The 23,391-nt window shown below is 34.7% G+C and overlaps 1 protein-coding gene across 1 annotated transcript in view; it reads left to right on the forward strand.

Moving 5' to 3' along the window:
- TNFSF13B (TNF superfamily member 13b) overlaps positions 1 to 23,391 on the forward strand; it is a 37,431-nt gene that overhangs the window by 6,539 nt on the left and 7,501 nt on the right. Inside the window, exon 3 of the mRNA XM_007960868.3 lies at positions 9,498 to 9,554. Within this exon, the coding sequence (XP_007959059.1) occupies positions 9,498 to 9,554 (57 nt within the window). The remainder of the gene's footprint in view (positions 1 to 9,497; positions 9,555 to 23,391) is intronic.

Here is a 23,391-nt window from a genome sequence, read left to right on the forward strand (position 1 = left end):
GTTCCTTCATGGAACAGAACCAGCTGGCTGCTGCTTAGGCGATCTTTGACCAGAGTTTCCCTGAGAGTTATTTTTTCTTTTCCCCTGCTTCCATAGTGAGACTTTTTTTCAGTGTTGCAAGAACTGTCTTCTGCTCAATTTCTGGAAAAGCATTTAAAATTGAAAACACTGACCTTCCAACCAAATCTTTGACCTGTTCTTGTTAAGCTTGAGATTTTGGGAAACGGAAGAGCTAGGAAACAAATCATTCCACACAGCCAAATGTGATATTATGTCTCTTTTACACGATCTTACATTATCGTGAGTTGAAGAGAAACAGAAAAATGATAGTACATATAGCAAATTAAAATACCAAAAAATGGTAAATATGTTGAAAACGTTAAATGGTTAGGGCCAGGTAATGGGTATCAGGAATGTGAAGGGCGAGGAAGGGAAAGAAGTGTGGCTCCATTTGGAATGGAGAGGCCAGGTTCATTAAGCCCTTCTATCTCTTCTTGAAAGCTCAATAATTCTTTATACTTTTGACTTATTTTTTTTTAACATTGCAGACATGGGTAGGTGATTTTTTAAATAAATTCAAAATGTTTATGCCTGTGTTGTTTTTATCAATACTTCCATATGAATGGAAAATGTTAGTTTTAATGCTTATTCTTTTTATAGATCAACTCCTACTTAAAAGAACTGCATTGAGCAGCTGCATTTTTGTCATGGCGATATATTTTTTAAAAAGACACTAACGTTTCTGAAGAGTTAGAGAAAGAGAAGGTTTCTCTTGGAATAGATTTGTCACCCACTGTTTCTGCAAATATCTGAGGTAGGCACTCCATAATATACAGAGAAGAGGAGAGCGATGTAACAATTATTAGGCATATTTCAGGTGCAAACATTGTGTTGGGCTCTGGGAATGTATATCATTTACCTTCTGAACAACTCTGTTAGCTGGGCATTATTGTTTTCATTTTAGATGAGAAAACTGCAACCCAGAAAATCAATTGCCTCTCTCAGCAAGCTAATTATTTAATAGTTGGAGAAGTTAAGCCAAATTGATGCAAAATTTAAAAGAACAATAAAATAGATAAGTTACTTACAATTCATAAAACGCATCTAAATTATGACTTCAGTCTATTTTCGTAACAGTATGAAATGGATATTGCTATTCCCATTGTTACAGGACCCAACACTTACCCAAAGTTAATCTTTGGGTTGAGGGTTTCTGTACTATAGTCCCTTCCGTGGTTACCACAGAAATGTTACAGGACAGGAGTCCTGATCCAGACCCCCAGAGAGGGTTCTTGTATCTCATGCAAGAAGGAATTCAGGGCAAATCCACAGAGTGGAAGCAAGTTTATTAGGAAAGTAAAGGACTAAAAGAATGCCTGCTCCATAGACAGAGCAGCCCTGAAGGCTGCTAGTTGCCCATTTTTATGGCTATTTCTTGATGATATGCTAAACAAGGAGTGAATTATTCATGCCTCCCCTTTTTAGACCATATAGAGTAACTTCCTGACGTTGCCATGGCATCTGTAAACGATCATGATGCTGGTGGGAGGGTGGCAGTGAGAACCACCAGAGGTCACTCCTCACCATCTTGGTTTTGGTGGGTTTTGACTGGCTTCTTTACTGCAATCTGTTTTGTCAGCAACGTCTTTATGACCTGTATTTTGTGCTGACCTCCTATCTCATTCTGTGACTTAGAATGCCTTCACCATCTGGGAATGCAGTCCACTAGGTCTCAGTTATTTTACCCAGCTCCTATTCAAGAAGGAGTTGCTCTGGTTCACATGTCTCTGACATCATTATACAGATTTACAATGCTTCAAAATTAAGTGTCAAACTCATGGTTTGACGACTAATTGATTGGAGAGGTAAGATTTGAATTCATTATCTATCGACTGTAAATTCTGATTTTTTTCAATGATAATAGCTGTACATGCTTAATTTTCAAATGTGACACCAGATTTGAGAAAAAGTATTGGGTCTGACAAGCTCCAGGGTATTACTATTATTGCCAGTGAGAGAGACATCAAGTTGAGGAATCAGAGAATGCTGTTAGTGGTAGAGATCACAGACTGCGAGATTATCTAGACCGTGGTCAAGAGAGTTGAAGTGGGTTTGAAGATGGAGCAGACTTGGGTAAGAGGACAGAATATCTGAGGTTATGAGGACAAGGTAGAAATAGGAAACAGAAATAATTCAAGACAAGGTCTTGTTTTAGTAGGCATAGAGGTTTATCCCATGCAAACATCTTTATATTATCCCTTTCCTCTTCTAAAGTTGTAAATTTTTCCAAGTGCTGATCTGTTGAAGAGTTTTTGCAAATGCAAGCTTTCTTCCTCCCCACTCCTCTCCTCTGCTTCTGCTCCTCTCCCCTCCTCCGCCTCTGCTCCTCTCCTCCTCGTCTTCCTCCTCCTCCGCTTCTCTTCCTCCTCCCCTTCTCTTCTTCCTCCTCCTCCCCTTCTCTTCTTCCTCCTCTTCCACCTCTCCCTCCTCCTCCCCTCCTCTCCCTCCTCCTCCCCCCTCTCCCTCCTCCTCCCCTCGTCTTCCTCCTCCCCCTCTCCTCTCCCTCCTCCCCCTCCCTCCTCCTCCCCTTCCCTTCCTCCTCCTCCCCTTCCTCCTCCTCCCCTTCCTCCTCCCCTATCTTCCTCCTCCTCCTCTTCCCCTTTTCTTCCTCATCCTCCCCTTCTCTTCTTCCTCCTCCCCTTCTCTTCTTTCTCCTTTTCCTCCTCCTGCCCTTCTCTTCCTTCTCCTCCCCTTCCTCCTCCTCCCCTTCTCTTTATACTCCTTCTCCCCTCCTCTCCTTTTCCTCTTCCTCCTCCTCCCCTCCTCTTCCTCCTCCTCCCCTACTCTTCCTCCTCCTCCCCTCCTCTTCCTCCTCCTCCCCTTCTCTTCCTCCTCCACCTCCTCCTCATCAGGCTGACACAGGGAAGGGTAAGAGAAAGGGGAATAACTGTGCTGTGACAGCTCCTGACAGCAGCTATGAAGTCTCACTTTCAGGCCTTTTTCTCTTTGTCTGCCCCACTGGAGCCTCTGGAAATTACAAATTAAGACATTTTAGGAAAATGGTGCACAACCACTTACTTTAAAAATATTACAGAGTGCTACACTCCTGGGGGTAGAGATTCAAAAATGTATTACTAAGATTTTCTCTTGCGGAAAGTGTTTGCTACATAACTGAGGGTTCAAAGTCTATTATGAGAGGGTCCACAATTCATGGAAATTGTTTTGTTTTACGGAACCCCTTTTCCCTCAAGCATTGACTTAATTTGATTTAACATGTTTCATAAAGCTGGATTTAGTGACTGGTTTTTAGGAATTGTTTGGAAAAATTGAGTGCTATTTTTCATGTAAATATTGTTTCGTATATTATTCTACGGATTTTTTTTTTTAAGTTTGCTGTAAATCAGACACTGAAAATTTGTGAATGATTGTCCTTAATATCAAGTGATTCACAATCTAGGGAGAGAAACAGTTACAGAAACAATCGTGTGTATAGTAACATGTATTTCAGTAGATGATATGTAAAGTATAGTGGGATCAAATATGTAGCTTAAAGGATTGTAGAAAAAGTTTGTATTTGATTTGAGTACTGAAGGATGAATGGAGTTCCACTGGATAGAAGGTGAAGTATATTTAGTAGGAGGGAACAGCAGACATACAGTCGTGGAAGCACGGAAGATGACCTCTCATTCTGAGGTGTGTTTAAGGACAACTGGGTGTGGGTGGGTGACATGCATGAGACTGAATGTTGACTGGGCCAGGGCGTGGAGGAACTGGTTTGTATTCCAGGGAGATGCAGTGAGTGAATTGTAAGCATTCGAATGAGAATAACAAATTTGCACTTAGAAAGATAATTCAGGAGGAAATGCAAATGATGGACTAGGAATTGTGGAAAAGAGAGACAGAACTTGGTAGGCTAATGGAGTTGTCAGGAATGGTGAGCTAGGGATCCGAATTTGGGCTGCTATGCTCCTCATCTTCCTCCTCCTCTCTCTGTGTCCCTCCTAACATCACCCTGTGCAGATTCATGAACTGTTAATTTTGTCCATGATGCTCCTATTGCTCCTCTTTTTTTCTGGTTTTAGTTGAAGCGTCACCTCCCAGAGAAGCCTTCCTGGTTGGATCAAATGCCCGGCCCGGGCACCAGGAATTAAAGTTGAAACTTTAATTCTGTCTGTGTGATGATGAGTAATACCCATTACACTGGATTGTAAACTCCCTGGGGGCAGGGATGGCATCCGCTTTTTTTTTTTTTTTTCTGTTCTTAGCACAACACCTGACATAGATTAAGTCCTTAGTAAATTTGTTAAAATGAAGTGGATGAGAGATGGAATCTAAATTGAACAAAAGTTAAAAATTTAAACTATTCAAACTTGATTATTAGTTGAACTCCAAGACTGAGAAGGGAGAAATCAGGCATGTTTATAAAGTTGGTAACTTGGACAACTCAGAGGATAGTTATATATCCACTCAGAGAGAAAATAAGTATGCATGAGAAAGGTAAAGCATTATATTCGAGACGCTGAATTTGAAGCACCGCTAAGGCATCCAAATGGAAATGTCCAAGGGGAAGGTGAAGACTTAATTGCTGATTGTGCAATTCATTAGTAACTTTATACAGTTGTTCATCTGTGTTTATATTTTTGGCTTTATCCTACTTGACATCAGGTTGGTTTACATGTGATATCATGAAGCTACTGTTCTTCACTGGCAAGATCCTGATATTCAGTGCGTTCTGAGAATATATTATTAATAAATTGAAATATTCTAACATAATTCAGTGAAGTCGTGGAGAAACACAGATGATGATATAAATACAAAATTGTCAATTTAAAATTAAAATATTAGATAAATAGTAAACTGAAGCAACATTAAGTGATGATAATGCTTTTTTTTTACTCTTAGTGCCTATGAGGCAATGCAAAAGACCTGCAATTTTACATCTCCTATATTGCTTTAAGCATAAAACATAGTTAAAATATGAGTGGATACATGACAATGATCAATTAGCGCTTAAGATTCTGTCTATACAAACACACACATACACACACACACACACACACACGCAAGTTATAGAAAATTATCATTTGAGGCCGGGTGTGGTAGCTCACACTTGTAACCCCAGCACTTCAGGAGTCTGAGGCAGGTGGATCACCTGAGGTCAGGAGTTCGAGACCAGCCTGACCAACACAGAGAAACTCTGTCTCTACCAAAAATACAAAATTATCCAGGTGTGGTGGCGCAAGTCTGTAATCCCAGCTACTCAGAAGGCTGAGACGGGAGAATCATGTGAACCTGGGAGGCGGAGTTTGCAGTGAGCCAAGATTGTGCTATTGCACTCCAGCCTGGGCAACAAGGGCAGAACCCTGTCTCAAAAAAAAAAAAAAAAAAAAGGAAAAGAAAAAGAAAAAAAGAAAAGAAAGTTATCATTTGAAATATCTATCATTACTCCTTCAGCTGTGGTTATTTCTATTCTATCAACTCCTTTCCCACACCCCCTTCCAAAAAATACCCAGCACCCCTTTCTTACTTTCTCTGGAGCACTATAGTGCTATTATCTTTCTGAACTCTCCAAAATTAAAAAATTATTTTTATTATAAATGTTTATCTTTCAAACACACATAACTATTGGTCATGACTTCAATTTTTCTTCACAATGTATCTTAGATGCTGCATTTGCATAACTGCATTTGAGGGCAAACCATCCTCACCCTATGTCTTTTCCCAGTCAATCACTGAGACCTTTGCTGTCACCCTCCCTTCACAGGAGCTCACTTCACACACACACGAACATGATTTTCCTCAAGCACAAGGTCTGTCAGGCAGACCTCTCCCAAGACTGAGAACTCTTACAAGGATTTCTAGTAGGCCAATATATACTTCTCAATCTAGTTCTCTCAAAATTCAAAGTTCTCAAATTTTATTACTTTTTAAAGTAAGCAACCAAAGCACACTGCTTATCGATGGTCAAATAACACCTTATAAACTAATTCATGTATTTTCATTTCATCCTCTAAATTCATGTATTTTCATTTCAGTGAAAGTGTTACTTTAATATCATGCTTTCCCCATTTTCTTCATAAGTCTACGTCAAATATTAGATCAATATTGAGATCTTTAGTGGTTTTCTCTAGTTAACATTTTTCTGCCACTGATTATTTGAAGCTAGTTCAAGAAAAATTAAACTGCTACATTCGTCATAACTTATATCTACCAAATGATAAGTTATGCAGAAATGAAAGTGAGGCATTGCCATCCATGATCCTCCTCCTTTAATGATGTATGGTGTAATAAATAAGATGACAGGAAAAAAAAAAAAAAACACAAAGAGATAAAGGAAGACACAGGACGCACATCTCATCCAGACTGAAAGCTGGAGGAGGCTTCTTGAATGAGATAAATGAGAAGCACTATGAAGAATCCGTGGGTGCAGGTGGTACGAATGGGATAAACGTAATGGGAATGCTGTGTGTGTAATGTTTTTCATGGGAGCCACACACAATCTGCAATAATTGCATTATTTATGGTAGTTCATATTAGATTTAGCTCTGTTGAAATAATGTATAATAAACCAGTTTCAAGTTTTAATGGATTCATTCCAGTACAGAAAATAGTATAACAGATAGTAACAATTATCTAAACTTTCAAAGCACTTTTTCTGATTAAATGGTATTTAGACATTATGCTTCAAAAGGTGGCCTTTCAAACTGTAAAAATGTTTCCCATATGGATAGTATTTAAATTACACTCTAATTGTGAAGTATTGAATTTTATTGTGTCAAATATTGATCAATAGCAAATTATTTTTGTCCTTAAAGTTCTTATTTTGGCAATTTTATTTTGTAAACATTTTTGTCATTATAATATTTTGTTTTTAGAAATATTTTATGTGAAGTTTATTATGATGAGTAAATTTTCTTATGCTGTAAAATGGTATTTTATAAGATTACGTATTTTATACATTATTACATCATAATCCCCAGAAACGTATATTCAGAAATGTGTCTCCATAGGCTCAGAAAGGTTTTAATGTATATTATTGCCTTGCTTAGTTAAAAGAAAAAAAAATAACAAACATAAAAAATCTATTCTTAACCTCTTATGTAATTCCTTTCAATTGCAGTAGAGGGAGAGATGTGTAAAAGGCATTTGAGAACCAAACAATAATCAATTAATATGACAATTGTTATCAAATTGTGTTTCTTATGTTAGACTATGCATTTTCAAAACTCTTGTGGTTAGATATCTATGCTACTGGAAGACATTAAAAATAATATCGCCTTTTTGCTCCTCTCTTTGTGAGACAAGTGCTAATTTCCAGCCTAAGACCAGATCTATGTTGAATGAGAAAGAAAGTCTTAAAAGACTGAATAGGAGATAAGTTGATAATAGCTGAAACAGTTGAAGTTATCAAATTTCCTAAAGCGAGTTGTCTTGGAAAAGCCAAGTAACTTTCTCTGGAACAAGGACAATTGTTCATTCTTTATACATTCTGCAACCCTAGGCAATTTTATCATTGTGCAAACATCAGAGCATACTTACACAACTTCAGTGGCTGTAATTTACACCTCATTATTGAAACGTCAATTTTATATCTTATTTTCTCTTCTGAAGAACAGTTCTTGAAATAAACTTTTCTCTTTAAAGCACATTTTTTGCTAAATGTTAGATTTCTGCTACTACATGAGAGAATAGAACACTGTTTTTCAACGTGTAGGTTGTGGCCAAGTTTTAATTGGGCTGTGGAGACTAAAATGGAGACATTTTCATAGTGTCAAGGCATTACTTATTAGGTAAACTTCTCTCTGACTACACAGAGTATCTAAATCTGCTTTAGTTCATTCAACGCTGTTATAAAGAACTACCATAGACTGGGTGGCTTATAAACAGTAGAGATTTATTTCTCCCAGTTCAGGGGGCCGGAAGTCCAAGACCAAGATAGCTGAAGATTTTGGTCTCTGATGAGGACTTGCTTCCTGGGCTTGTAGATGACGCCTCCTCACTGGGTTCTCACCTGGGGAAAAAGGGCAAGCTGGCTCTCTGGGATCTCTTTTATAAGGATGCTAATTCCATTCATGAGTGCTCTGCCCTCAAGGCATAATCACCTCCCCAAAGCTTTACTTCCTAATGCCATCACCTCAGCAGTTAGGTTTCAACATAGGAATTTGGGGGCAACACAGACATTCAGACCATAGCCGTCTCCTACTGAAGCTTTTGGGAAACAGGGAAAGGATGGCTTGAAATAGGAAGTCACGGCTGGGCGCGGTGGCTCACACCTGTAATCCCAGCACTTTGGGAGGCCGAGGCAGGCGAATCACCGGGTCAGGAGATGGAGACCATCCTGGCTAACACGGTGAAACCCCGTCTCCACTAAAAATACAAAAAAACTAGCCGGGTGTGGTGGCGGGCGCCTATAGTCCCAGCTACTCCGGAGGCTGTATGCATTGAGAATCATCTTCATAAAGTATTATTTTAACTCTGAGCAAAATATTTGCTAGATAAAGAACTAAACTAATATTTTCTTAATCTAAAACATGCAAGCTTAGATTTATGTTTCATATTTTTCACAGATGTTTACTGCTTTATTTTATCTTCCCTACCCCTTCCAGCAGGTGTCCTTAATTTGCTTTTGCCTAAAGGCATTTCTCCTTATTTAACGCAATGTTAGTTTCTTAAATATTGACTGAAATATTCAATATGTAATATATGATGTTAATTGATGTTTTCAGGAAGCTTTACTGATTATATGCAGTCTCATGGAAGTCTTCCATTTTATTTGTAAAAGATGTTCTATCTCTCTCTCTCTTTGGTCTAATATATTTTACCAAAAGCTTGACTTTGGATCCAGAGTGAAACAGGTGGGGTTTAAATTCTGGTCCCATCACTTTCTGTCTCTGAGTTCCTGAACAAGCTGTTTACACTTTCCAAGCCTTAGTTTCCAATTTTTAGGATTCCTGTGAGGATAAATGGAAGTGATATATACTAAGTCTTGGTACACTGTCTGCACTTAAATCTGTTCAATAAATATTAGCATTTTTTAACTTTTAGAAGTGTCAGAAATAGTATTTTCTGTGGTAATAAGTCATGATTTCATGTTAGAGTTTTTAAAGCAAAAGACTGTTTAGAATGATCTTATAAGGTTAACTGTTTCATGTATTTGGTAGATGTGCTAAACAAATGATTAAACTTGCTTTCTCTTCAGCCACTTTTCAAAGCAAATTAGGTTAAACTGTACAGGTGATATACTTATTATATTTTAACAGCACATAGAGCTTTTCTGAAATGTCATGAATTTCATAGATATATGATATATATAAATATATATATAAATCAGTGGGCAAATATTGTAAAGTAACTTTAAGAATAATATTATGGAATCAATGTAAAAAGTGTAATTGATTTAGTGTTCCTGGAAGAATGGGTTTGTAGCTTTGTGTTCTCTGTTCATTTCTTTATTATTTCTACTCAAGTAACTAAAATGATAAATTTTTGCTTTTTAGTCATTCAAGACTGCTTGCAACTGATTGCAGACAGTGAAACACCAACTATACAAAAAGGTAATAAAATATCCCCAGTACTTTTTCTACTTAGAATTCAGTCCACTCCAAATATTTGTAAGTTTCAAGTCTAAAGACTATATTTGAATTGCATCTAAAGTCAATCATCCATCGCAAAACTTCTTATAACTAAATAAAAAATAATAAACTTACATTTATTCAAAATGACTTGGGAATAAATAATAATTAAGGCTTAAGTAATAATCTAATAAGGAGAATGACCTTAGAGGCACTAATACTTAGAAATGTTAAATAATTAACATTACAATAAAATAAAAATCAATACTAAATCAAATTTAATTTTTATTATTTAGACAGCATTTTGTCTTTTAGAATGAGTCAAGACCATCTTCACAAACACAAATTCTCCTGTTATATTCAGTTGTAAAAATCATAAAAAGAGGAAAATAAAACTGAACAGATTATTTAAAAACTGTATTTTTAAAATAAATTTCCAATGTCAAATTATTGCTTGATAATTTAGAATGTTTTACATTTTTCAGTTATTTGAAGCTTTTTATGGTTTTAATTTTAGACAAGTAAGTGTTTTCTGTAATAATGGCCTGAATACAGGTTCACAAAGAAACAACTTTTAATGTCATTTCCCAACATGTATCACCCGGAATATTAATCCAGAGAAATGGTCCTTGAAATAAGAGTTTCAGTGTCAAATAAATTTGGAAACATAGCATCTTATATATTTTTCTTTGGGTCACAGGCACATTAGCAAGTTATTGAATCTAAGTAGTCCTACTTTAATAAAAGATATTTGTTTAACTTTGTTTCATCCAGTTTTCACAAATCTTTGTGACTATGCCACTTTATCATGTATCGACCTCTTTCCGAAAGGGAATGGAAATTGCTGCTCTATAGTAACGTTTGTTTATATAAGATAACTAATGAACAAAAATGTTCTAAAAAAGAACCACTCGTTCACTCACACATTCGTTGATCCATTTATTTTACATTTATTGATTAAGAACATACAATATTCTAATTACTGTATGTTCACTGGGGGTATCAGTGATTAAAATATGTACAAATGCTCGTCGGCTTACGATGGAGTTATGTCCTGATAAACCCACCCTAAGCTGAAAACAACATACATTGAAAAAAGCAGTTAAGACATCTAACTTACCAAATATCATAGCTTAGTCTCGCCTATCATAAACACGCTCAGAACACTTACATTAGCCTGCAATTGGACAAAATCATCTAACACGAAGCCCATTTTATAGGCAAGTATTGAGTAGCTCATATTATGTTTTGAATACCGGACTGAAGTATGATTTCTCCTGAATGTATGTGGCTTTCATACCTTCGTAAAGTTGAAAAGTCTAAGCCAAACCATCGCAAGTCCATATATGTGGTTTTCTACTTTGAAAGAGCTTACCTCTGGATGAGGAGAAAACAAACAGAAGACCCAACAGCCCACAAATGAACAAGTAAAATATAGATGAGATGAAATGCTGTGGAGGGCAGCAAAGCAGCCGGGGGCAGGAGGAAGTTTTGTGTTGTGAACCAACTATGAGTTCAGGAGTATCTGGAGGTTAAGCTAGGCAATGAGGAATGGGCAAAACAAAACAAGCACAGATAATGAATGTGAGTTGGCCCTGGTAATGATTCCCAGGCATGCTCTTTTCATCTGTGTTTTTTTCTGTGTGACTTTCATTGTCCTAGATACAACACAAGTACTAAACTACTTGTAAATCTATTATTTATTGCTCAACATTTTCCCAAATCATGTTTGCAACTTTTAATAAGCAGCACACTGTTTCCTAAGAAGGAAAAGAAAGCCAGGAGATCTTAAGGGCCAAAGTTACAGTTTTAAAAAGTTCCTTGGAAAAGGTTTACTTTACACATTTTCCCCTACCCCCCAAAATGCTATAAATTGCACCAAATGATGCAGCTGTTATACTCCAATGTGCTTGTGAATTGGACAGTATGCTGTGGTCTTCCTGGAGTGGTGACCGCTTCCCACAGATCCAGGGGTGCTGAACTGGGATGCTTACCTGGGATGCTTGCTTGCAGTGCTCCAACCTTTAGGATGAAGAGGTTGCCCTTGTGATGTCAGCAAACCCTTGATCAGTATATAAATGTTAGTGTGCATGGACATTTAGCAGGGAGATAGAGGCAGGTTGCATTTTGTTAAAAAAGGTTGTACTCAATGAAGCATTTTACTTGCACAGTAAAATAAGAAGTCTTCCGGGAAAAGATAATAATATATTATTAATATTATTAGCATATAATATGTAATTATACATTATACAATATATAATGTATTATAATAATTATGTATAATAATATTAATATATTATTATCTTCTGGGGAAACAATATATTATTATTAGCATATTATATATTATAATATTATTAGCATATTCTATATATTATCCTATTGTATTATACTTAACATCAGGTCATGAGATGAAATCATGTTTTGTATTCCGGGGATATGGAGGTTCAAAGGAGCAGGGCTACGTCCATCTGATATTTTGAGTTCCTATGCTTGCTCTCCCCCATACTTTTGTCCAGACAGTGAGGGCAGAGGTAAACTTCACAAAACAGAAGAAGACAAGAGGGGTTTATCAGAATGTAGTCTCATGTCTTTTCTGTTCATTTGTTTTTTTGAATTTTAATCTAAATTTTGAATAGGTAATGCATTCACATGTTGCAAAAAATAAAAAAGCACAAAGAGTGTGGATTGCTCTTTTTGCCATCTGTTCCTGCCCACACTCACCTCACTTTTAGTTTCCTATGTAGACTTCAGACTCTCTCTATGTTAACACAAACAAATGCAAATGTAGTTCTGCTTTCCTCCTTTCTTATAGTAAACACTTAAAAACCATATTTGCAATACATGTGATTTGAAAATGAGATTATAACCTGCATTCTTTACTTAACAATGTATATTGCAGATATTTTGTTGCCTGTGTACAGAGTTGCTCATATTAAAAAAAATGCATAGTATTCCATTGTATGAATTTAATGTATTTAATCATTCTCCTACCAATAGACTTCTTGGTGTCCATCTTTTGCAATGCAGGTGCTGTAAAAAATAATTGTGTGTATCCGTAACTTCTCATATGTCAGCCTGTGTGTGGGACAGACTTTGAATTTTGACAGTCATTGCTAAGTGGTCCTATAGGGATTATAAAATGTGATGCTATCACTGGCAGCAAAAGAACATCAGGTGAAAAATAGCATCTCTTAGCTTTCTTTAAGCCATTATTTTATATGTTTTAAGAACCATTTGTATTTCTGTCTTTACATTCTTCCAATTTTTCATTTCTATTTTTATTTTTTGTGAGCCATCTGTTCATATTTTTTTCCATTTTTTTCATTGGACTTTGGTCATTTTTAATTTGATTTCTGTGAGCTCCTTATATCTCAAGCAGATTAATTCTTTATATTACAAATTGCAAGCATTTCCTCCCATGCTGTCGTTTGTCTTAATTCTGCATAAAGTTTTTTTCTGTCAAATTTATCCGTTTTTTTAAAGGATTCTGGATTTGGGGTTGTGATTAGAAAGGCCTTTTATGTTTAAACATGTTAAGGAAAGATCTCACGTTCCTTCTGAAACCTTTATAGTTATTTTCTACCTTTAAATAATGTATCTATTTGCAATTTATCCTAGTATAAGATGTGAGGTATGCAACCAACTTAATTTTCCCCCGTGAGGGCATCACAAGATTTTTTAATCATCCATCTTTTCCATACTGCTTGAAGATATTAACTTTAACTTTTATTAAATTCCCGTGTTTAGTCTATGTTTTTTTCACTTTTAAAATACTTTTCTGTTATATCATGTTGACTGAATGTCTGTTTATGCACCCCAATACAATGGCATTTTGGTTCCTAAGGCTTTGTTTTATTTTCTGGTAATTTTAATTCGCTCATTTTTTTCTTTTCACTTCTAGAATTTTTCCGTTTTTTAAATTAAATATAGGAACTATAAAATCAGCTAGGTAATTTACCTAGTTAAAAGGAAAAAGAAAAATGCCTGCTGGTTTTTTGTGTGTTTTTTTGAATTTCATATTTATAAATTAAGAAAAATACCCTCATGATGTACAAATCAAATCCAATCCAAGAACATGATATATATTTATATTTGTTTAGTCTCCTTTTGTTTCTTTTAATATGTATTGAAATTTTCTTCAAGAAGTTCTTGTGTATTTCTTATTAATATCATTCTACCTTTTCAAATGCTATGATAAATAGAAACATTTTCTTTCTTTATATTTTCCAGCTGGTTGTTCTTTTTGTGTATAAAAACCTTGAATTCCATGATATGTCTTTTCAATATTAAGGTTAAAATGTTTTCTTTTTATTTTTGGATTGTATTTCCCTAGCATGACTTTGCCCAAAATTTTACTTTTAACTTCTCTGAAATAACTTTTCTGTGTTTGCCATGTATGCCAAACAGAGTTGCTCTTTGTTTTCTTATCTCATCTTAAAATAATTTTCATTTATTGGGTGATATAAATCAATTTACGTTTACTTATTTCAGAAATGTATTTGGCTTTCATTCATCATATTGTGCTATACCGTGTACTGTTTTTCACGTTAACAAAAGAGTTTCTGTTTTATAGAAAGGTTGCTTACTACGTAGGCTATTTGCTTTGCTTTTTCTGTTAGTGTAGACTACTAAATGCTAAATAAGCGGGGTATATACCTTTTCAGTTATATCTTTTTTATTGAAATTCAATTCGTATAACATAAAATTAAATGCACAATTCATTCTCATGTAGTATTCACAATATTTTACAACCACCAACTCTCTCTGGTTCCAAAATATTTTCTTCAGCCCCAGACAAAATCCTGTATCCATTAAGCAGTCAGTCACCATTTCTCTGTCTCCCCATGCCCCTGTAACCGGCAATCTGCTTTCTGTCTCTGTGGATTCACCTATTTCAGATGGTTTATATACATGCAATCATACAATACATGACTTTTAATTCCTGACTTCTTTCACTTAGTATAATGTTTTGAGGTTCACCCACATTCTAGCATGTATTCATACTTCATTCCTCTGTATGAATGTATATTTTTCTATTATATGTAAGCCATAATTTTATGAATGGGCATTTGGTTTTTTACCCCCTTTTGGCTATTGTGAGTAGTGATCCTGTGAACATTTGCATAAAGTACTTCCTGAGTGCCTCTTTTCAATTATTTGGAGTAGACATCGATGAGTAGAATTGCTGAGAAAATGTCAGCCTGTTCTCTACAGTGCTGCACAATTTTGCATTCCCCCCAGCAGTGTACAAGTGTTCTAATTTTTTCACATCCTCACCAACACATCTTATTTTCAATGTTTTTATTATTACTGCCTTCCTAGTGGGTGTGAAGCCATACCTTATTTTGGTATTTATTTGCATTTTCCTCATGACTGATGGTGTTGAGCATCTTTTCATGTACTTTTTGGTTTTTGTATATCTTCTTTGGAAAAATATCTATCCAAGTACATTGTCCATTTTTTAATTGAGTTGTTTGTCTTTTTGTTGTTGAGTTGTAAAACTTCCTTATATATTATGGATACAAGACCCTTATCAAGTATCTGATTTGCAAGTATTGTCTCCTATTTTGTGGATCGTCTTTTACTTTCTCAAGAATGTCATTTGAGGCACAAGAGTATTGTGCATTAGATAAATGAAGTAAAACTTATCTTTTTTGGTTTCTTGTGATTTTAGTGTCATCATTGAAGAACTCACACCAAATTCAACATCATGATTCACCCATATGTTTTCTTCTAAGAGTCTTGTAGCTTTATGTCTTATCTTTAGGCAATTGATCTATTTTAATTCATTTTTGTATATGGTGTGAAGCAGAGGTCCAAAATCATCTTTTAGCATGAGGATATCTAGTTGTCCCAACATCATTTGTTGAAGATGATTTCTTCCACATTGAATGGTCTTGGCACACTTGTTAAAAATCAGTTGGACATAGATGCATGGGTTTATTTCTGTACTCTCAATTTTATTTTGTTTGTTTATATGCTTTGCCTTATGCTGGACCACCATACTATTTGGATTACTGTTAAAGTTATAGTAAACTTTGAAATTTAGAATAGTGAATCTTTCAATTTTGTTATTTATTTTTAAGATTGTTTTGGCTATTCAGTACTCTTTTGCAATAACAAATGAATTGTAAGGCTGGCTTTTTCATTTTGGAAAATAAAAAGTCACTGAAATTTGTATATGGATTAGACTGAATCTGTACATAATATTGAGTATTACTGCCATCTTAACAAAACTAAATCTATCAATCCATGAACACAAGATATCTTCTCTTTTATTCATATGTCCTATCATTTCTTATAGCAATCTTTTGTAGTGTTTAGTGTTAAAGTGTTTTATGTCCTTGGGTAAATTTACTCTTAGGTGTTATGTTCTTTTGAATGCTGTTTTGTCAGTTCAGTTTGCTATAACAAATTCCAGTAGACTGAGTGGCTTAAACAATAGTAATGTATTTCTCACACTTCTGGAGGCTGGAAAATTCAAGATTAAGGTGCCAACAGATTTGGTTTGTGAATGGTGGTCTTTTCATTGTGTTTTCACATGACTGAGAACAGAGACAAAAGCAAGTTCTTATGTCTTTTCGTGTAAGTACACTAACCCATCATAAAGACTGTGCCACCATGACCTGATTATTTCCCAAAGGCACCATCCCCTAATACCATCACATTGGAAGTTAAAATTTCAACATATCAATTTTGGGTGACAGAAATATTCAGTCCATAACAGATGCTAGTGTAAATGGGATTCTTTTTTAAAATTTCATTTTTAGATTATTCATTCCTGGTTATTGAAACACAACAGATTTTTGAGTGTTGATCTTGTACCCTGCAACTTAACTGAATTCATTGATTAGTTTTAGTAGATTTTTTTGTAAATTCATGGATTTTTTTTTTTTTTTTTTTTTTTTTTTTGACATGGAGTTTTGCTCTGTTGCCCAGGCTGGAGTGCAATGGCATGATCTGGGCTCACAGCAACCTTTGCCTCCGGGGTTCAAGTGATTCTTGTACCTCAGCCTCCCAAGTAGCTGGGATTACAGGTGCGTGCCACCACACCCAGCTAATTTTTGTATTTTCAGTAGAAACAGGGTTTAACCATATTTGGCTAGGCAGATCTCAAACTTCTGACCTCAAGAGATCTGCCTGCCTCAGCCTCCCAATAAGTGTTACCAATAAGTAATACCAGTAAGTGTTGATATTACAGGCGTGAGCCACCACGCCTGGCTGAAAATTTTCTACATATAGGATTATGATATTTGCAAATAGAGATCGTTTTACTGCTCTCCTTGCATTTGGAGTTTTTTAAAATTTCCGGTATATGTTGAATAGCAGTGGTAAATGCAGACATAGTCTTGTTTCTGATGTTAGGGTAGTCTTGAGGATTATTACATTTATATTCATGATTGATTGTGGCCTGTAGTTTTTTGTGGTGTCTTTGTCTGGCATTGGTATCAGTGTAATTCTAGATGTACAGAACAAGTTAGCAATTGTTCCCTTCTCTTTTATTGTTTTGTGGAAGAGTTTGAGAAGATTGATGTTAATTTTTCTTTAAATGTCTAGTAAAATTCACCAATAAAGTCATCTAGTTATGAATTTTGAGGGAAGACTTGGATTAATTTAAACTCTATACAGGTTATAGGTCTGTTTAGATTTTTAAATTTATTTTTTGAGTCAATTTTGGTATTTGTGTGTGTTTCCAGGAATTTGTCCCTTTCATCTACATTATCTAATTTGTTGGAGTACAATTATTATAAATAATAAAAAGGTATAAACATTTTATTTCTAATAGGCCATTAACAATGCCTCCATTTCTTTAGTGATTTTATTAATTGGAGTCTTTTTTATTGGTCAATGTAGCTAAATGATTGTTATCTTTGTTCATATTTTTCAAAAAACCAATGTTCAGTGTTACTGTTTCCAGTCTTTTCCTGGTCTTTTTTTTTTTTTTTTTTTTTTTGAGGTGGAGTATCTATCACCCAGGTTGGAGTGCAATGGTGCAATCTCGGCTCACTGCAACTTTCGCCTCCCAGGTTCAAGTGATTCTCCTGCCTCAGACTCCCAAGTAGCTGGGACTACAGGCATGTGCCACCACACCTAGCTAATTTTTTTTTTTTTTTTTTTTTTTTTTTTTTTTTTTTTATAGTAGAGACAGGGTTTCACCATGTTGGTCAGGCTGGTCTCCAACTCCTTACCTCAAATAATTCACCCACCTTGGCCTCTCAAAGTGCTGGGATTACAGGTGTGAGCCACCGCACCCAGCCCTTTTTCCAATGTCTATTCCATCTACCTTCTTTATTATTACCTTCTTTATTATATTATCTGATCTTTATTATTTTCTTCATTCTGTCAATTTTGGGTTTAGTTTCCTCTTCTATTTCTATTTCCTTAAGCTGAACTTAGAATATTGAGTTGAGATATTTTTTGACATATTTACAGTTGTACGTTTCTTTCTGAGTGCTACTTTCACTGCTTCCTATGAATATTGCTATGTTGTGTTTTTATTTTCAATCATCTCAAAGTATTTTCTATTTTCTTCTGTGATTTATTCATAGATCAGTTTGTTGTTTCAGAATTTGTTCAATTTTCACTTATTTGTGAGTTTTCCGATTTTCCTTATGTTATTGAAGGTAGCTAGAATGAATGCTTACTAGAGATTCATTTCAGACTGAAAAACATAAACAGGTTTCAAGGTCAAAGGATGAAAAGCATATCTTTTTAAAATAAAATATATTTGTAGAATTTAAATATTTTAAAATCTAATGAGAATTATTTTGTTGCACAGCATGGTCTATCTTGGTGAATGTTCATGTGCACGTGAGAATATGTATTCTGCTGATTTTGGGTGGAGTGTTTTCTATATGTCTGTTAGGTTCAGTTAGTTTACAGTGTTGTTGAAGTTCACTATTGCCTTACTGATCTCTTCCCTAGATGGTCTAGCTGTTATTTCAGGTAAGATACTGAAATCTTCAGCTGTTACTATAGAAATGTCTATTTCTCCTTTCAGTTCCGCCAATATCTGCTTATATCTTGAGGTTCTGTTGAGTGATGTTTATAATTATTAGGTATTCTTGATAAATTAACTCTATTATCAATATTTAATACTCTCTTTGTCTCATAAAAATTTTTGGCTTAACATGTATTTATTCTGATATCAGTATTAGCCATCGCTGTTCTCTTTGGCTGCTATTTGCAAGGAGGCATATTTGTCATCCTTTGATCTTGAAACCTTGAAACACAAAAACCTGTTTGTGTTTTTGAATCTGAAGTGAGTCTCTAGTAGGCAGAATATAATTAGATCATGAGTTTGGGCTTTTAAAAATTTATTTTGCCAATCTCTGTATTTTAATTGCCAAATTTAAATTCAGTTCATTTATATTTAAAGTGATTACTGATAAGGAAAGAATTACTATGTTGCTGTTTGTTTTTTTATAAGTTTTGTTCCTCAATTCCTTTATTTATTCTTTATTTTGTTTTTAATATACCTTTATAAGTACACCATTTTGTTTTTCTCTTAATTTCTTTTTGTGCATTTTAAAAAGTTATTATCATGGTTGTTATTCTGGTGATTACAATAAACATCCTAAATTTATAACACTGTGGTTTGAATTGATAACAACTTAGCTTCTCTCTTATGTTGTTATTGTCACAAAATATACCCTTAAACACTGTAAGTCCTTAACATAAATTAATAATTATCATTTTATGTATTTGTCTTTTAAATAGTATAGGAAACAAAAGAGAAGTTAAAAACTAAAAATACACTTACAATGGCTTTTATATTTACCTACGTATGTACCTTTACTTCTATTCTTTATTTCTTCATATATCTTTCAGTTAGTGTTTTTTGTTGTTGTTGTTTGTTTTTTTTTCTTTTTAATTTCTATCTACTTTAGCATTTCTCACAGGGTAAGTCTGCTGCCAGTGAACTCCCTCAGTTTTTCTTTATTTGAGAACACCTTAATTTTTCTTCACATTTTAAGGATCTTTTCCCACATATGGAATACAGGGTAGACAGTGTTTTTCATTCAGTACTTTAAATATGTAATTCCCCTGCCTTCTGGCCTCCATGGTTTTTGATGACAAATCAGCTATTAATCTTATTGAGCATATTTTATATTTGATGAATTGCCTCTCTGCTTTCAAGATCTCCTCCTTGTCATTATCTTTTAATAGCTTGATTTTAATAAGTCTTGGTAGGAATCTTTTGTGTTTACCCTTCTTGGAGTTCATTGAATTTTTTCAGATGTGTACATTTATGACTTTTTTCAACATTGGAAAGAGTTTGGCCATTATTTCTCCAAATATTCTTTTTTCATATTTTCTCTCTCTTCTCTTTCTGTAACTCTCATAATGCATATGTTCATCTGCTTAATGTATCCTGGGGGTCTCTTATAATCTGTTCGCCTTTCTTTATTCTTTTTTATTTTAACTTTATCTTTAGAGCCATTTTAGATTCACAGAAAAATTGAGAGGAAGGTAGAGAGATATCTCATCAACCTCATATTCCCTACTGATGCATATCCTCCCCCATTATCAAATCCCCCACCACAGTGATACATTTGTTACAACTGATAAACTTACACTAATATATCATTATCATCCAGAGTCCAGGGTTTACATCAGGGTTCGCCTTAGTGTTGTACTTTCTATAGATTAGCACAAATGTATAATGGCATGTATCCACCATTGTAGTATTAGAGTATTTTCACTGTCCTGAAAATTCTCTGTGCTTCACTCCAACTACCTTTCCCTTTCCGCTGCTTATCCCCTGGAAATGGCATTTTTAAAATGTCTCTATAGTTTTAACTTTTCCAGAGTGCCATGTAGTTGGAATTGCCCAGTATGTAACATTTTTATTTTCACTTCTTTTTTTTTTTTTTTTTTTTTTTAGTAATAGAAATTTAAGTTTCCTCCATAATACAACAGTGTAGTTTTATCAACTGTAACAAATGTACCACTCTGGTGGGGGATTTTGATAATGGAGGAGGCTATGCATCTGTAGGGAGTATGAGGTCTATGAGATATCACTGTACCTTCCTCTCAGTTTTTCTGTGAATTTAAAATGGCTCTAAAAATGAAGTTAAAAAATAATAAAGAAAAGTGAACAGATTATAAGAGACCCCCCAGGATACATTAAACATATGCATTATGAGAGTCATAGAAGAAGAGAGATAAAATTTGAAAACAGAATATTTGGAGAAATAATGGCCAAACTCTTTCCAATGTTGAAGAAAGTCATAAATTTGCACATCTAAAAAGTTCAGTAAACTTCAAGGAGGGTAAAGACTAAAAGATTCCAAATCTTATTAAAATCAATGTGTGTGTTTCAATTTATTTATTTATTTTTAACATGTGGATGTTCAGTTGTGCTGGTGCTATTTTTTTAAAAGAAACTATCTTTTCTTTATCATATTGCCTTTGCCCTTTGTCAATGATCTGTTGATTATATGTGAGTCTAGTTTTAGGCTCTTTATATTGTTTCGATAATCTGTTTTTCTCTTATTTCAATAATACCACATTGTCTCGATTACTGTAGGTTTATAGTAAGTCTTGAAGTAGAGTAGTGTTAGTTCTCCCACTTTGTTCTTATCTTTTAGTATTATGTTGGCATTTCTGTCTTTTGCTTCTCCATATATTCTTTAGACCCAGTTTGTTGATATTCAACTTGCTTTGATTTTGATTAAGAATTGCATTGAGTCACCCGGACACAGTGGCTCATGCCTGTAATCCCAGCACTTTGGGAGGCCAAGTTGGGATCACGAGGTCAGGAGTTTGAGACCAGCCTGGCCAATATGGTGAAACCTCCTCTCTACTAAAAATACAAAAATTAGCCAGCCGGGCATGGTGGCGCGTGCCTGTAGTCCCAGCTTCTCCGGAGGCTGAGGCAGGAGAATCACTTGAACCCAGGAGGCGGAAGGTGCAGTAAGCCAAGATCGTGCCCCTGTCTCCAGCCTGGGTGACAGAGCAAGACTCGGAAAAAAACAAAAACAAAAAAAAAAAACAACAAAAAAACACCATTGCATTGAATCTACAGGAAGAACTGACATCTTGACAATATTAAGTCTTCCTATTTATAAACATGGAGTATCTCTCCATTTATTTAGTTATTTAAGTCTTTTACATATTTTGTTGGATTATTCCTAAGTATTTCATTTTTTTGAGGTAATCATCTAAATGCCATTGTATTTTTAATTTCAAATTCCACTTGTTCATTACTGGTAGAAAAGAGTTAGATCACTGGTAGAAAAGTGATTCGCTATTGAGTATTAATCTTGTAATAATGACTTTATTCTTTTGGTCCACTGAGTAGTTCAAAATTTTCTTTCTTTGTATGCCTTGAAGTTTCTTCTTGAAAACTGGGCAGTTTGGATGTTACAATGTAGCACATCTGGAACTCAAAATTACTCCCATCCTCAGGATTTTCTGTTGTTAATTGATGTGGACTGCAGTTGTTCACTTGTTTAGCAATTTTTCCTAAGTACTTTTTTTTTTTTTTTTTTGGCCTAGCCTCTATTCCTTGTCCTGTGTGGACACAGGAGTCTTTCTTCTATTATCTGTTTTCTCGGCCTGATAGAGATTATTTTATTGCTAATCTTCATCCTGACAGAGATTTTGTTAAACATTAGAAGTCGAAAAACAAAAATAAAAATCTCTCTTAGTGTTTACTAACAGCCTCTGAACCGGGGTATTTCTTCAACCCTTCACTAGGCTGTCTGTGGTTAACCTTAGTCTTTATCTCCTGTTTGCAGAGAGCCCAGGTAAGTATGTGGGTGTGCATATGTGTGTGTGTGGATGTGGGAGGAATAAAGACAATAAATAAAAATAAAAATAAGTAAACATGTTCTCTATCACTTTAATAATATTATTGCCAGAAGAGATGATAAAATGCCTAAATAAAATATTAAGAGACAGTAAGAATAGAGACCTACCATGTACTTGTTTTATTTTCTATGCTGACAATACACCAGTGACATTTACTAAGAAGTGGGTCTTTAATTATGTAGATATTAATTGAATGTAAAAAATCTAAGAAATCAATCTAAATTATTATGAAAATTTTAGTAAACAAATATCTCTAGCCAGATGTAAACAAGTGGTTTTAGAAATTTGTATTTTACTTCAATTTAAGAGAATATACTAGCTCTATGATGGAGGGCATTTCATTACAAGAATTTCAGTAACTTGGTAGTAAAATGCTTTAAAAAAAACAATTGAATAACTGCAATTAATTTTTACAGTACATTGCTATTTTTAATTATATTATGTTTAAATTTTAATTAATTAATAAATATTTGCTGCATGTCTACAGTGGGTCAGTCATGATATTAAGCCCTGGGAAAATGACGGAACCAAACACAAAGGGCCGTTTAGCTCAGAAAATTTAGTATCTATCAAGTGTATTATTTTTTAAAAATCTCTCTTCACTCTAAGCATCAAATGAATATCATTAAGCTATGAAAGCAACTGCCTTGGTGAAATCATCAGTTTGTGTTTTACAATATCAGCAGTAACTGTATTAACTCTTTCTCATTTTTCAGCACTCCAAAAAGTGCTTGGCATACATTATGTCATTTAAACAAAATTAAAAACTATTTTATTATAATCTTTTCACTGAAATTATATCATAAAAGAGGCGATGATGATTTTGCCTTTGTAATTTGTCATTGAGGTGATCTTGTGTTAACTATTACTATACAAGAGGGCTTTTCTTTTAAGGAAAATGTTCCCTTCTTTGGGAAAAGCCACTTAGGATGATGAGACCTGCCCATATCAGGGCACATTCACCCTTGGTGAGAAACAGTGATGGATGTGGCTCCTGGGA

This window comes from Chlorocebus sabaeus, chromosome 3 (genome assembly GCF_047675955.1).
Source record: "Chlorocebus sabaeus isolate Y175 chromosome 3, mChlSab1.0.hap1, whole genome shotgun sequence".
NCBI classification, from domain to species: Eukaryota; Metazoa; Chordata; class Mammalia; order Primates; family Cercopithecidae; genus Chlorocebus; species Chlorocebus sabaeus.